Genomic DNA, 14,867 nt, shown 5'->3' with positions numbered 1-14,867 from the left:
TTAGATTATCGGATGTTCAGGTAAGTTTGCGGGCATTTTGACTATTTCGGGAACCTGACATTAATGATCGGACAAACTTTTTAGTGTCCTCAAGATTTGGAATGCTTGGCGAATTTAAACATGTAATCTCATAGAGGATAAATACTTATTTCTCATGCCTACTTGGCCAAATCTATTAGGTTTTTGGAGTAATTGCTCTGGAAAAGGTTTAACAAAACAAAATTAGTAGAGAAACTACTTGAATCAACCCAGACCACGTGATTGGTCAACTGAATTCAACTAATTATTTTTTAAGATAGTGATATTAGAGAACCTTTCTTTGTAAATTTTGTGTCTAAATATTTGATTTGGAAGACTAAAATTTTTTTTTTTTTTTAAAAACTATAAAAAATTATGGGCCAAAGTTAAAAACTTATCTCAAAAATTTTTGACTGCTTCGTCAATCGTATTTTAACGTTTCTAGTGAATTTTTAGCAAACTATTTAATTACTACTACTTTTTATTTTTTAAATGTATATAGCATACCTCTCTTTTTCTTTTTTGTCAAAAGTGAAAAAATTGTATTAATAAACGCCCAACGACACTTATAAAACGGAGATCATTACAAAGAATTTGGACAAAGCCAAACTAATTGTCTAACAAATACAAAACAAATAAATCATAAGGCAATCGATGTTTTTCATCTTAACTCAAGCATGGTCTTACGCAACGACAATACTTTTAAATTGTCTAACATCTAATCATGAGTCTTAAACGAGAAAAGTGCAAAGTTTTTTTTTTTTTAAAGGAATTTTTTTTTATTAATCACTGAAATTGTTATAGAGATTAACAGGAACAGAAAATAATGACATCATATTCCTAATCTAAGACCCATCTGAGTTACAAAGCTAAAAATAATCCTATGCTCATTCGAGACCGAAACCCGAGGTTAGCAAGAAAGCCAACCAAGGGGACACCAATTGGAGCAAGCCCATACTTAATGAGCCAAGCCCAAAAACACCTATTAGGACAAACTCATACATCTAGAGGGGCAAGCCTAAGTACAAAGAATCTATCACACCTCCCAAATATCAAATTAGAAAAAGAGCAAATTTAACAACAAAAGACACTAAATATCCAGACGATTAAATGCATTCTAACCAAATATGATTCAAAAGTAAATAAATTTGTTAAAATATTTATAAAAAATTGACTAAAGACAATATACGCAACTCTATAAAACTTATCTTAAAATTGAAAACCAAACAAAGAACAACCTTTTTCATGAAGTATTTATTTCCTGCCTTTCGCAAACTTTCTAAGATTTTGGCAAAAACGTTGTTAGTTCTTAGATTTCTCTGGTCAATGTGAATCAAAAAAATAAAATAATTTTGACATAAAACACAAAAAAAAAACACTTTCAGAAAAAAATAAGACCGAAAATTTAAGGAAATTGATATTCGCTGTAGGTGGATAAATTCAAGTAGTGCTCTGAACAGCACTCGAATGCAGCGGCTTCACGTGCCTCTTGAACGTAACCCTAATTTGTCAATGAAACCCTTGTCCTGCAAAACAGACAAGGAGTGAGCGCACCTTTGCCTCTCGTGGCAAAGGCTCTCCGATGCCTTTATTAGTATCACGTACTAGCAATCAAACCCTAATTATCAGTAGGAAAGCAATATGAAAGCAATGTATTGCGTACCTTTTGCCTCTAGGTTTACCTCATATTTATAGATTTGCATATGCTTGCTGGCCAAGCATCCGTGTTGCCCTAGGATTCCTAACTCGAATAGGAAACCCAAGATATCAAGGATTCTCATTTCCTTTATCAGTTTATTTCCTTAATCCTTGTAGGACTCTTTCCATAACAAGCCAATCATCCCATATTCGTTGGGTATCTTTCTTAGATCCTATATTCTTGGGATCTCACCCTTTTAACGGAATACCGGTGATTCTGGACCCTTCTAAAATGTTCCTTTCAATAGGACTTCTCTCTTTGTTCGGCCATCTCATGGCCGAACAGATGGCCTGGACCAGTTACTTCACATGTAACTGGTCCTTAAGAAACAATGGAGACCATATGCTTTCCTCATTGTTCGGCTCTTTGCCGAACAATGTATCTGAACAGTGGCATCACATGTCACTTTCCTTGTATGTTGGTCTAATAACATCTCGTGTTATTGCACCTAGAATCGTGCAACCTCTCTGGACCATTGACTTCTCATGTCACTGGTCCATAGCGTGTTGACCTTTTCTTTGACCGTGCTCGGGCCCGTTTTGTACCTGTTCGGGAATACCTCCCTACATTCACGCTCCCAAAATTACTGATGGCGCGAATATCAATTTCCAAATTTAATTAGGGCCATATATTACCCATATTTACCGAAGCTTCTATTGTACATCATCAGCAGTAATCCAAACGAATCATCCACAAAACAAAACAAAAAAATTAAAAAAAATTCATCCAATCACTTCTGTGAACAAAATCACTTCATAACATCTCACCCATTCAGTTCAACAGTGCTTAATTTACAGATTGAAATCCTGGTGAAAATGGAGAAGATCAAGCGCCGAAAAAGATCCTAATTATTGATAATGGAGGCCACAAAAAGGAGAATGAATCGGGTCAGTCCGCATAGACGAAGCTTCCTTCTGGCTCCTTTCCGTCATCTAGCCCTAATCAATATCAATAAGGGAGTCTAAACTTAGCTCTTGTCAATTCGATTGATGCCCATGTGGAGAAAATGGCTGATATTGATTTGAAAATAATGGAGCTGGTAAATTTACCATGTAGCCGTTTGAAACAAGAAAGAAATGGAAAGAGCTATCAAAGGGAGACCCCATAAACATCATCAGACTGGAAGTTCTCCATTTTCTCGTCCAACATCATCTCCTTGTACCGGCATTCACTGCTGCAGAAAGCTTTCTCACCTCTGAAAAAAAGAACGGAGATTAGATGCCTAAGAATTGTGGGAGTTTAAAAAGGGGTATGATGGCGCATAGATCCTTGATGCGTTCTTCGAAACCGAAAAAATGGTTCATCACACACGCACGAAACAAAGATTAATTTGCTAGTAAGCAGAAGGCAAGCAGAACTGAATTTAGAACCAACATAGAGATTAGGCAAATGAAATGCTGCAGGAAGAGTCATGTAAGCCAGCGAGAACCATTTGAATCAAGTAGGGTAGTGATTCACAGGATTATCAGGACCTAACCAGCTAGTTCATTGAAAATTGTTTAAACTGCAGTGGAGAGAGGTCAATTCTTTAATTACTTCAACCAGTAAGTCATTATTCAGAAATCATGCATATTGCAACAAAACACAACAAGAAGCACGAATTCAAATTTAGAGAGATGCCCCTCCATTTCCTAATGAGATCGAAAAACTCACCAAGAATCAAGTCAAAAGGCATCAACTGTTGAGTGAGGATTACCAAACTTCAATTTCCTCATATGCATAAAACTCAAGCATTGTCGATTTTACATTAATAACTAGAAATGACACGAGAACAACATCGATTTCGATAAATTCTACTGCACAAGAAAGTTCAACATGCACATAGCCACAATCATATGACAAGTCCAAGAGAACCACACAGTGAGGGGGAGTCGAAAGTGCAAGGGGCGCTCTAGGCAACTAGGCTAACATTGCTTCAAAGAGCATCAAGATTGGAATGATGATTACCAAACACTCGTTTCTTACAGTCCAAACCAGATATAAGGGCTATATGAAACTATGCTAACCCAGTTGGTCAAAAAGCATCAAGTTTGGAGTGAAGATTATCAAGTCCAATTTTCTCAGGCCATTTCACATCCTTACTTAAGGTTGTGCGGTTGAGTGTAAGAGTAGCCACGTTATGCATTTAATTTCTAATATTTGGTCTCCACCCGATAACCCAGCCCACTAATTGGTACTAACTGGGCGTACTAATCTCCAATCCGTGAAACTCCTTTTTTGTGAAATTAAAAGTTCAATTTGGTCCCATCTAAGAAAAGTTCAACTTGATACAAAAACACTCCAATAGATTTCGTTGAATCCTTCATCAACTCCCAACTTATACAAAAGCCCGGTTAATCATTTTGGGCAAAAGATGAAAGCTTGAATGCTCACTCTTTTAGACATCTCATCAAATCTTTCAAGTAAAAACTACCAAGCTTGGTGAAAAATTCTCCCTCCATCTGATGAAAGATTGGACCTCGTCCTCTACCCTTTCGTCAACAAATTTAACTTTGATCAACATTTACTGAAGATTGGAGATACTTCAGATGTATCTAATTCAAGCAAGTTCTCAACTTTAAAAGCCCCTTTGGATTTAGTGATTTGATAAGAAAAGAAACGAAAGGATTAGAGTTTCTTGCCAAACCACATATTTGGATGGAGTAATATGGTGAAAGATGGAGAGAAAATTCCACAATTGGTTTCTTTATTGGCTCCTTCCCAATTTTGGTGAGATATGGTGAGAAAAGACTCCCCCTTTCTTATCATACCTTTTTTTCACAATCCAAATGGGCTGTAAATGGCTACATTCAAAACAAGCAAAATACCTTAAAATGATGTTTGATAAAGGAAAAATGAAAACTTAAGATGTAAGCAAAGAAGGGGTAAGCTGCTCTAACCTGTACATGTAGATGTCATTTCCTTGCCCAAGATTCTTCTTGCAGCTGTAACAAAAGCTAAGAAAATTCTCTGATGGATAGCTCATTGACCGATCACCACAAAACCCATCTCCCTTAAATCTATCAGAAAACCCAACAACCCCACAGCAACTCTCAACAACACAATCATCGAAAATATGGGTCGTCCTCGGATTTGGGCCATATGAAACCACCCGAGTATACTCCTCCGAAAGCTCCATTTCACTAGCAGAGAGAACCCGCGGCGAAAATGGGTTTTCCAAGCCGGAACTCGCAGACCCAAATGGGGATTTCTTCTCCACCCCAGAAGAAAACAAAGCCAACTGAGAATTCCGGGTTTTGATCCCAAAATCGGCCGGTGATCTCGGAGATTCACCAAGGGAAAGAAGAAGGGGAGGGATTTTGATCTTCAGTTGGGATGCAAACAGAACCACTCGGTTCTCAGGTTCGGAGACCTGGTCGGGTTTTTCATCAATCAGAGCATCAAGAATGCCCAAACCAACCTTTCTTGAATCCAATTTCTCCCAGTGGGTTCTGATTTCGGGTTTTGGGGATTTGGGGGAAAATGGGTTTCTTGAACCAGAGAAGGGTTTTGCATCAAGAATTGAAGTTGGGCTTAATACAGCTTCAGTGTCAATCAAACCCTTTGATGCAAAAGCATTGATGAGCCTTGGAGAACTGAAAATCGATGAAATGGGTCTTTGGTATTTGTCCTTTGGTGATTGTATAGAGCCATGTTCCGCCATTAGAGCTTTCTTTAGATTTCTTCCTCAGCATAAACCCTCTCTGCTCAGTTCAAACAGTATAAAATCACAACCGATAAAATCAACAGTTACGCTATTGACAATAATAATAATAATTAAAAAACACAGTCTTTGATTCGATTGGCTTTTTACACTTTTCGCTTTTTACACTTTTCAATGCACTTTTAACATAAAAGGGAATTGTAAGTTTTTTTCACAACAACCCATTAAGCTGTTATTAACATTTCCTAAAACCAATACAACTTTTGCACATATGGAAACACATATATGTTAGTAGTATATACATACATTTGTATGTGTATATATATATATATATGTATATATGTGAGAGAGAGAGAGAGGTGTGCACCTGAGATGATATAGCAGTTCACCCTGAAATCGCAATGAATAAAGCTGGGGTTTTTATTTTTAGTCTATGAGAAGGAATTGGGGGATCAGAAATTGACAGAACAAGAACAAAAGAGCTAATTTCTGAAAAAACCCAGAAACCAGAAAACTGAGAAAAGATTCAATGGGATCGAATCCCCATCTTCAAACCTCTGTAACTTCCATTTTCCAAAAAACAAGAAGAAATTAAACCCTAAAAAGAGGACTTGAAAAAGGCAGAGGAGTGACGACTTTTTCCCCGGCTTTATCGAACTCTCTTTACTTATAGAAAAGGGAATCGACCCCTCAGGTTGGTATCATGACCAAAGAAGCAAACAAAAACCCTCACTGACTCATGATCATTACGATACATAGATACAAGCAAACAAAGAAAGAATACGAAAGCACATCTCTATTTTTATCGCCCCTATTTTGTTTTGTATTATTATACGTACTGTGTTTAGGAGTAGTATTTCACTGCAGAAAATGGTTTCTCTTTCTTTCATTAATTGAAGATTCGGCTAAAGACAAGACCCTTCAAGAAATGGTTTTTCTATTTCTCTCTATTCATTTCATTTCTATTTTAATTTGATGGGTATTCTTTTTCTTTCCTAAAAGGTATGTTGCAGTTGCAGTTGCACGCAGGAAGAGAAGAGAGAGTGAGAGAGAGAGAAAGAGGGGTTTGGATAATTCAAACCCCACCAATTTATCACTTGACATGAGATGGGTAGTGCATCTGTTGCGATTTATCAGTGGGTTGGAATCGTATAAAGTATAAACCCTTGTTGGAAAACTACGCTCCTCTTTCCCTATCTACTATCCCCTCTGTTCGTATTTGTTGGTCGATTTTCGACATTTGTTTCAGGATTGAAAAATTCTGTAGTGCAAGAGCTTGTAAGGCATCCTGTAAGGCGCACACGGGCCATCGATCTTAACAATGAATGGTTAATCCAAGCCAATGGATAAAAATTTGAGCCGTCCATTGCTGAGATGGATGACCGGATTAGGAGCACAACACATGTAGTGCGGGAGGTGCAATATAGCAACCCGGGTCCTTTGTTTCATGTTTTACATTGTTTATATTTTTCAATTTTCAATGGGATTCATGATTTTGAAAATTTTGTGTAATATAACTAATTGATATATATCAAATATGTAAAATTCATATTGCATATTTTTAGAGATTCGTATTGAAAGGCATGTATAATTTTTTAGGTGTGCACAATAGTGGAAGAGGACAAACAAACACGGACGGAGATAGTACTTAGTATTACTCAGCTCCAGAGCAATGATAGGAGTACAAGTATCATAACACAATTTCGGATACAATTGCATCGGCCATCGAGAGTCATTCGATGCATGCAGATCAAGATGCAGTTGCATCCAGAATTTTATTTTAAAGTTGTTCTTCTAAACTTTTTGATGCTAAAGATATTGACACTCCGAAAATTGATACTGACACTCCAAAATCAGTGTAATTCCAAAACACTTTCTTTTTATTTTTTGGAATGTCTACGTCAATTTTTGAAGTGCCAATATCATTTTCCAAAACTTTTTCCAAAAGTATTTCTCAAATTGGCTTATAGTATATCGTTTTGTACCCAATCTGTACGTTAAAGTATCATTTTCATTTCAAACTACAAATTTGGTCCGAACACTTAGAATGTGTGTCAAAGATGCCCCTGTCCCCTATACTAAGGGGCACATGAACTGCGTGTTTCCACTCAAAGTTTTTCTTTCCACTACTATTGTCCTTTTTTAGGCTTATATTAAAATTTCTTGTTGAAAATTGTTAAGTCCATGTTGCCGTATGACATAGAATATGCTCTTGTATACTTTATGACATCTCCAATTCACCTCCATTTCTCTATTTTTAAAATATTTAGACAGATTATTTTCCTCTAATCCAACCTCTAAACACCTCCTCGTTTTGGAGTATTCTTTCTTTACGTAAAATTATTTTTCCAAAAAGTACTTTCTGATTCTATTTTCCTATGTTTAGTTACCAATTAAAAACTACTTCACGGCATAACATTTGAGTTCAATATTTCCCCTAAAGCCACCGTCTCTTGTGCATCAAATTTTCACATGATGTGATGTGAACTGCATATCTCGTGTTAATCACCTTTATATAAATGTTGATACCTGCATATTAAACATATATAAAGAGAGATTCTCATATCATTGAGAGAGAGACTTTAATTTGTAGAATCAAAATTAATTTGTATTCTCTTGTTGTCAGGTGATAGGTAAAATAACTTAGGAAAACTTTAAACGTGAGTCATTTCACATCTTGTTGATGAGAAATGTTTTATTTCGAGAAGGCTTTTACTTATTTTTGCAAAACTAAAGAGTAAAAAATGAAAAAACAATTTTGAGAAGGAAAATTATTTTCACACTCTCTTTTTTTGTTTTTATACACATGAATTTACAATGTTGCCCTTAAATATGTGAAAAAGTGTATTGAAAAAAGGGCAATATAGTAAATTCATCTGAATTAAAAAAGAAAAGAAAAGAGTTTTGATTGTTAAAAGGGAGCATGAAAATCATTCCTTCTCAAGATACATTTGTGCCCAAACAAATTGGGGAATCGGGGGAGCATGTTGCGCACTTGTGCACAACATGCCTATTGTGCACGATTCGAGCCATCAGATTGTACATCCGATGGCTCAGATTTCATCTTGACAATGAACGACTCTCAATCATTCATTGCTAAGATGAGATCCGAGCCTTTAGATGCACAATCCGACGGCTCCAATAGTGCACAACACGCATGCTATGCACAAATGCACATCACACACCCCGGGTTCCAAATTGGGCCTATGTGCGTCACAAGATTAGTACAATAAGTTAAAATAATTTAGAAGCACTAGGAGTAACACAGAGCACACAGTCACATGTGTCGTCTTGGAAACCCCGTGTTCAAACTATGTGTTTGCACAAAATTTCACCTAGAAACTAAGAAATATTTATTACATTATTTTAGTCCTTGTTTGGCACGCAAAACCGAACTATGCATTCAATTTAAAATGTACAAACACCATAATAGAATAACTATGTGATCAATTGGTCTAAAAACCCAAAAAAAAAAAAAGGGTCTAAAAACCAATCCTTTTTGCACACAAGTAGACCGAGTTCGATCTTGTCCGCCCCAATTACGAGAGGATTAACTATATCTTCGCACACATTGATTGAAATGTACGAAAGTCCATGCGGTCAATACACTTTTAAGTGTAGAATAAAAGACGAGATTACTTTGTGGTGAAGGCTATAGAACTCACTAATAAGAACTTGAATATTGTTCACCTTATTAACAAAATCATTCTTGATGTAGACTGATAACGATTAGTATAATACTTCACAGTTTGCATCATATAATAGTATTAGTTTAATTATCTAGGGTAGAAGAGATGTCCCATTTTTTAGTGGATTTGATTGCCGTGAATCTTGCGTTGCGATTGCTTATGCAACAATAGTTTATGCGTTTCTTTTGTATTATTATTACGAAATGCGAAAATTTTAGCTAGTGACATAAGATTCGAGGTGACGATTTCAATTTGAACATATTTTATTCATCTATATATGTCTGCTCGCTTACGTACTAACCGTCCAAACCTGCCCATATTTCGTAGTGAAATGCAATTTGGCTATACCACATTAGCTCATTTACAAAGACGTTTACATTTGTCGGAAACTAGTTTCATTTTCTTGGGTCAAGCGGGTTCATGTGTGTGATTATTGAATTCATATCTTACCCGCCCATATCCAATCTGTTTAATACTAGACTCATATTTAACCCACGACACACATTAACCCTTCCAATCTCAACCCAACTCACCCATTTGGCTAGATAAGACCAGTGAAATGAGAGTACATTCATAAAGAATTTCAACTTTCCGGGCTGGACTTTTCAGACACTTGCCCTATCAAACTCAAATTGGAAGCATATATTAAGGCCCCGTTCTACTAAGAGAAATAAGTACATATTTTTTGAATTAAAGGTGATATATTATAAGAGACTGACATGTCTTGTAAAATTAAAAATAAGTACTTTAAAAATAAGAACATTAACGGAACAGAGACTAAATGCCATCAGAGAAATGGGAAAAGACACTAGTAAAATAGTTGACATTCTGTCCAAAACTATATAGTCTAGTCCTAATATTTTATTTTTTTTAACACATAGTCCTAATATTATCGAGGACAAACAAAATGGGCCCTTCCAAAGGATAAAATTTGCAACAAACAAAATACATAATCAATGCGGATATCATGTCACCTGAACCAGAACTGAGCTAGTTGGAGTAAGTAGTGGATTTGCTTTTAACTTTTCCTTATGATGTAACTCTAGATTTAGACATTAAAACTTTATATTTCAGAAAAATGATTTTGGGGTTATTTTCACATTTTATCTCCTAACTATCGCGAAAATGTTTAGGTTGTCCCTAAACTTGTAAACCAATTCATTTCTAAACAGCTGAGATGGATAGCTACAATCAAGTCCAATACATACTATTACTTAACAGTTATTCTAAAAATAGACGGGTTTCATCACATGTAAACATGTATTGTAAAATTGGAGGTCAAAACTGCTGGTAAAAATATTTTTGAAAATTAATATGAACACATTTCGAATAACTTAGCAAATAAAAGTGAAAATAACCCATCATTTTAACATAAAAGAGGCCGCATCTTTCATTGTCATATTGGATCTTGGGGCCCTCCTGGCATTGGGTTTCTTCTCTAATTTTCTTTAAAGAAGTTTGGTTGATTGGTGAATGGGTCCCTTTGTAAAGATTTGGGATAAGTTAATCAAGCACCATGCACCAATGACATAATCATTCAAAGATATACCCACTAGTGGGGCCGTACTCATTGAAACAAATCACTTTTTAATTTGCATCATCATCATGATTGGTTAGGATCAAGGGGCCCATTGACAAAGTTCCATCTCCATGAATTGCCAGCCAGGCAAAAATCATGTTGATCTCATATTGTTGGAATAAATTAATATCTTGGAAAACTTATTGGAACATTGGATTAAAACTTGATTTTCTCAAGATTAAATTATACTAGGAAAACATATCAAATGTTATCCGATCGAAATAATTTTTAATTGGTTTGCTCAATGAGGTCTTAAAAGTAACTGGTTCCGGATATTGAGATGAGTCCAAAATGGCTAAAACAAGACAGTTCAATTTTTCGTGGGACCGAAGATGATCAATTTCCTTTCCACTTTGTTTTTTATTAATGTGACTTCAATTGAAAAGAAATGGTGGGACCTTGGGATGGATCCGGGGTGCTATAGTGCACCTCCATGTAATGCATGGGTAGGACGGCACACATTCGTTGATCTCATCAATCAATGATTCAGATTAAAAACAATTATAAATGATAATAAATGATTCTTACCGATCATAATTAAAAATCATATTTCAACTATTTATTGTCAAGATCGATAACCCATATGCGCCATACAGGGCACCTTTCAGGGCCTTACACTACAGAATTTCTCAATCCTCTTGAGATAGTGTAGATGCCCCTTCTACAGGGTGAATGGCATAACTACTCCCAAATTTGCGGTGGATCAGACTTAACTCTTGTTTGTGATATGGAGTATTTTAAGTCCAAAATAGCCTCTTCTACTATTAATTAAGGAATTTTTATAGGAAATTGACTTCTATACTCCCCTTTTTATTACATGCACTCCCTTTTTTGTCCTTATTCATGAGAATTTACCTTTTTACCCTTTCATAAGTTTATTTTGTCACATATTAAGGGGCAATAGAGTAAATTTACACCAAATAAAAACAAAAAAAGGAGTGTATGTGATAAAAATGGGAGTGTAGAAGTCAATTTCCTTTTTATATTTTGGTATCATAGTTATTATTCTTTGACAAGTGAGAGAAAAGGTGAATGAATAATTTGGCCTGTGCTCACCACACAACTTCGTAAGTGAGAGGGTGAACTTCACCCAATTAATTGAAGAAAATTAGTGAGACAAACCAATTAATTGAAGAAAATTAGTGAGACAAATCAAGTCCCAATGTCCCTCCAATGGGTCCACTTTAAAATGCCATATGATGATGATCACAAGGTCAAGGTATTGCCACAATTGAAAGGACCAATAGCCACAATTATGTCCTGCCCTTTTTTTGATGTTACCTTTGAATAACCAGGCTATGTGACTCATGCAAGGGAAAATGGGCTAAGATTAGCACATTCAAAGATTTCAATCCTTCTTTAATTATGTTTTTGACTATTGAATACAATCTCATCTTGAGGAAGATAAAATAGAATGGAGAGGTCATGATCCTCTCCAGATCCGAAAAAAGATTGGACTTTCTGGTTAATGGCATTTGTAGACACTTGTACAGCTCATTTTGATTATTGGAAATGCTCATACTTCAGATGTCATCGAGAACATCAATATTGCTAGTAAGATATTATATTAATCGGATATCAATCAAAATAATTTCCGTACACATTTATACTAAAAAGTAGATTGGCGCCGAATTAGATGTTTTGCGATTATGCATTGACCGATTTGTAGTCAACGTAATTTTCAACAAAATTGATGTTTTCAATGAGATATGAAAGATTGCAACGATCAAAGGAAGCCCGAAAAGAGTCTAACAATGCCTCCAAAAAGACGAGAAATTTTTCAGTGCTGGGCGGGTATCATGTGGTGCTTGCTCAGCACATCCGGGCCATCCATTTCAGTTTGGGACGGCTTGGATTTGGAGAGAAAAAAAAAGGAAAGAGAGTGGTGGGGTGAGAGGAAAGAGAGGGTTTCAATCTGAGCTGTCTAACACATTTTTGGACGGCCCAGATGGGCTGCTCGGGCACTACGTGAGCACGGCCACGTGTTACCCAGCCGGTACCGAAAAATTTCTCCCAAAAAGACCGTCCGGAAAGAATCCTCTTTACTCTTTTGCAGAATTTTATGGAGAACAAGAATTTTCCCAAATGTGACCCACAACCCACCTCCGCCGGCGTCCACTGCTAATATATCATGGAAGAAGGAAGAGAGAAATTAAGACAATTGTTTTCAATCGGCCGGTGAAGTTTTTGGGTGCTTAGCGGGTGCCACACATAGTACCTCGCCGGCAATCGGACCGTCCTTGGATGGCCCAAATTTATTCTCTCACTCCCCTCATCCTATCACTCTTTCTCCTCCTTTTTTTTTCTCTAAAGTCCGGACAGTCTAAAATACTTTCGAATTGTTCAGAGCACCGACGGGATACCATGTGTGTGGCACCCAAAAAATTCTCCCATTCTATGAATGCACTTCTCCTCTCTTTTTTCCCCTGATTATGACGAAGTTGCAAACAGAAAAAAACAAAACCCCATCAAAACAATAAAAGATAAGGGTATAGCGGTTTTCGCATAATGAAAACTTCGTCACATCAGGAAATGCATTTATAGAATGAAAAAGTGTGAAAATGATACAGCCTAGAAATTATTTGGGGAAGGAATCAAAGTAGAGAAGGCACTTATTCAAGTGGTGTGTCTCCATCAATTATTTGAAAATGAAAATTGTTTCACTCATTGTCTTTGCTTTCACTCCGGGAATAGCGACGGTTCTATTCTCTCCGGTCCAAGTTTTGAATTATACGAAACAATCCAAATCTGAATCATAGATTGGAGTATAATAAATGTCTTACCGGTAAGAGCCTTTGAGCGAATCTGAAACATCATAGACCATTCAGCCCCAAATTCGCAACAATACCAGAAAATAACGTATTGGGCTGCAGATTACAATATATACGTGGACAAGGCTGAATCTAAGTCCCAAATTTTGGAACCCAATAACTCCGATCATGATCCGATTTATCATGTGTAAAGCAGATCGCTCTTTTTTTTTACGGAAACGCTAACAACAACAGAACAACATTTTGCTCTACGACTACCTAAAATTCACTTGCAAAGTTTTTATTTATTTATTTATATTTTGGTAACCGAGGTGTCTGGGTTAGTTTATGCGCACCTCGACTAAATCCTCGAGGGAGACTAGCACAACAACCCACCACTTGCAAAGTTGCAAGACACAAAAACACATCAAAGCATGGGATCAGTAGCTAAGAGACTAAAAATCACCATATCCCTCACCTCACCTTTGTTGAAAGTATACTTCCTCAACAAGCCTTCCCTAAAGAACCCGATTTTCTCCAACACCCTCTGAGATGCCTTGTTCTCGGCCTCAACCAAAGCCTGAAACCTCAACAACTCTGGAAACACTTTGACTGCCTCAGAAACAGCAATCTTCATAGCCTTAACGACTATCCCTCTCCCCCAGTACTCGGCCGCAAGAGCGTATCCGACCTCTGCCCGACACATGTCGTAACCAGACGCGGGCTTGATGAACAGGAATCCGATCGAACGGTTATTCAGACATATCGATCGACAGAAAGGGTGGGGGATGCAGGTGTCCTTGATGTAGGCCGTGGCAGAGTCTTTGGAAGTGAAGGTGTCCCATCGGGTGAATCGAGTCACTTTTTCGTCACCGGCGTAGATCATGAAGTCATCTACGTCGATGATTTCGTATGGGCGGATTGAGATTTCTTGAGAATTGAATTCCATAATGGTGATCAAGAATTGCTTAGGCCTGTAGAAATAAAGACTTTGAGGGGTTAGAAAAAGACTTCACTGTGTAGTCAACGACATTGTGAGTTATGATTTCGTAAACAGAAATGCTATGCTGATGGTACAGCAGCTTCAGCACAGACAGCGCGTACAGCGTGCGTTTGGATCTGTTTTGGGCTCAAAAAAGATAATCAGGAGCAGGTTATTTTATTCAATATATTTTGCTTAAGGTTCCTGCAAAAAATCAGCTCCATCCTACATCAATAAGGGCGTATACGAAGCGTCCAAAATCGCTTTAGTAAACGCCTTTATCGATATCGGATGGAACCAATTTTTTGCAGGGACCTTAAGCAAAATATATTGAATAAAATGAACGGCTCCTATCTTTGTTAGACCCAAGACGGGCCCAAACGTACGTTGTACGCGCTGTCTATGCTGAAGCTACTGTTACTGTAGCATAGTCCTTTGGTAAATAAATTGTTTGAGTATTTAACTTAGGACGTGTATTTCCATTAAAAACAAATCAACGGAAAGGAT

General features: G+C 36.8%; 2 protein-coding genes across 2 annotated transcripts; both read right to left on the bottom strand.

Moving 5' to 3' along the window:
- Positions 1-2,451: 2,451 nt before the first annotated feature.
- LOC131324278 (FCS-Like Zinc finger 8-like) lies at positions 2,452-6,388 on the bottom strand. The gene is made up of 4 exons (XM_058356185.1): positions 5,728-6,388; positions 4,597-5,400; positions 2,767-2,912; positions 2,452-2,655 (listed from the first exon to the last, which is right to left on the bottom strand). The coding sequence occupies exons 2-3, from the start codon at positions 5,358-5,360 to the stop codon at positions 2,807-2,809; spliced, it is 870 nt and encodes a 289-aa protein (XP_058212168.1). The 5' UTR covers positions 5,361-5,400; positions 5,728-6,388; the 3' UTR covers positions 2,452-2,655; positions 2,767-2,806.
- Positions 6,389-13,663: 7,275 nt separating this feature from the next.
- Positions 13,664-14,433, bottom strand: LOC131324281 (uncharacterized). The gene has a single exon (XM_058356189.1). It carries the CDS (start codon positions 14,325-14,327, stop codon positions 13,806-13,808), a length of 522 nt encoding a protein of 173 aa, XP_058212172.1. The 5' UTR covers positions 14,328-14,433; the 3' UTR covers positions 13,664-13,805.
- Positions 14,434-14,867: the final 434 nt, after the last annotated feature.

The sequence above is a fragment of the Rhododendron vialii genome, chromosome 4a (genome assembly GCF_030253575.1).
Source record: "Rhododendron vialii isolate Sample 1 chromosome 4a, ASM3025357v1".
Classification (NCBI taxonomy): domain Eukaryota; kingdom Viridiplantae; phylum Streptophyta; class Magnoliopsida; order Ericales; family Ericaceae; genus Rhododendron; species Rhododendron vialii.
The sequence above is the reverse complement of the archived record's forward strand: the minus strand, read 5'-3'. Positions and strand labels throughout refer to the sequence as shown.

Bases quoted from the DNA above. Each gene is read 5' to 3' on its own strand.
- LOC131324281 (XM_058356189.1), bottom strand. From the start codon at position 14,327: ATGGAATTCAATTCTCAAGAAATCTCAATCCGCCCATACGAAATCATC.
- LOC131324278 (XM_058356185.1), bottom strand. From the start codon at position 5,360: ATGGCGGAACATGGCTCTATACAATCACCAAAGGACAAATACCAAAGA. The intron at 2,913-4,596 runs GTTAGAGCAGCT...TCTTTTTTTCAG, and splicing joins AATGACATCTACATGTACAG to AGGTGAGAAAGCTTTCTGCA.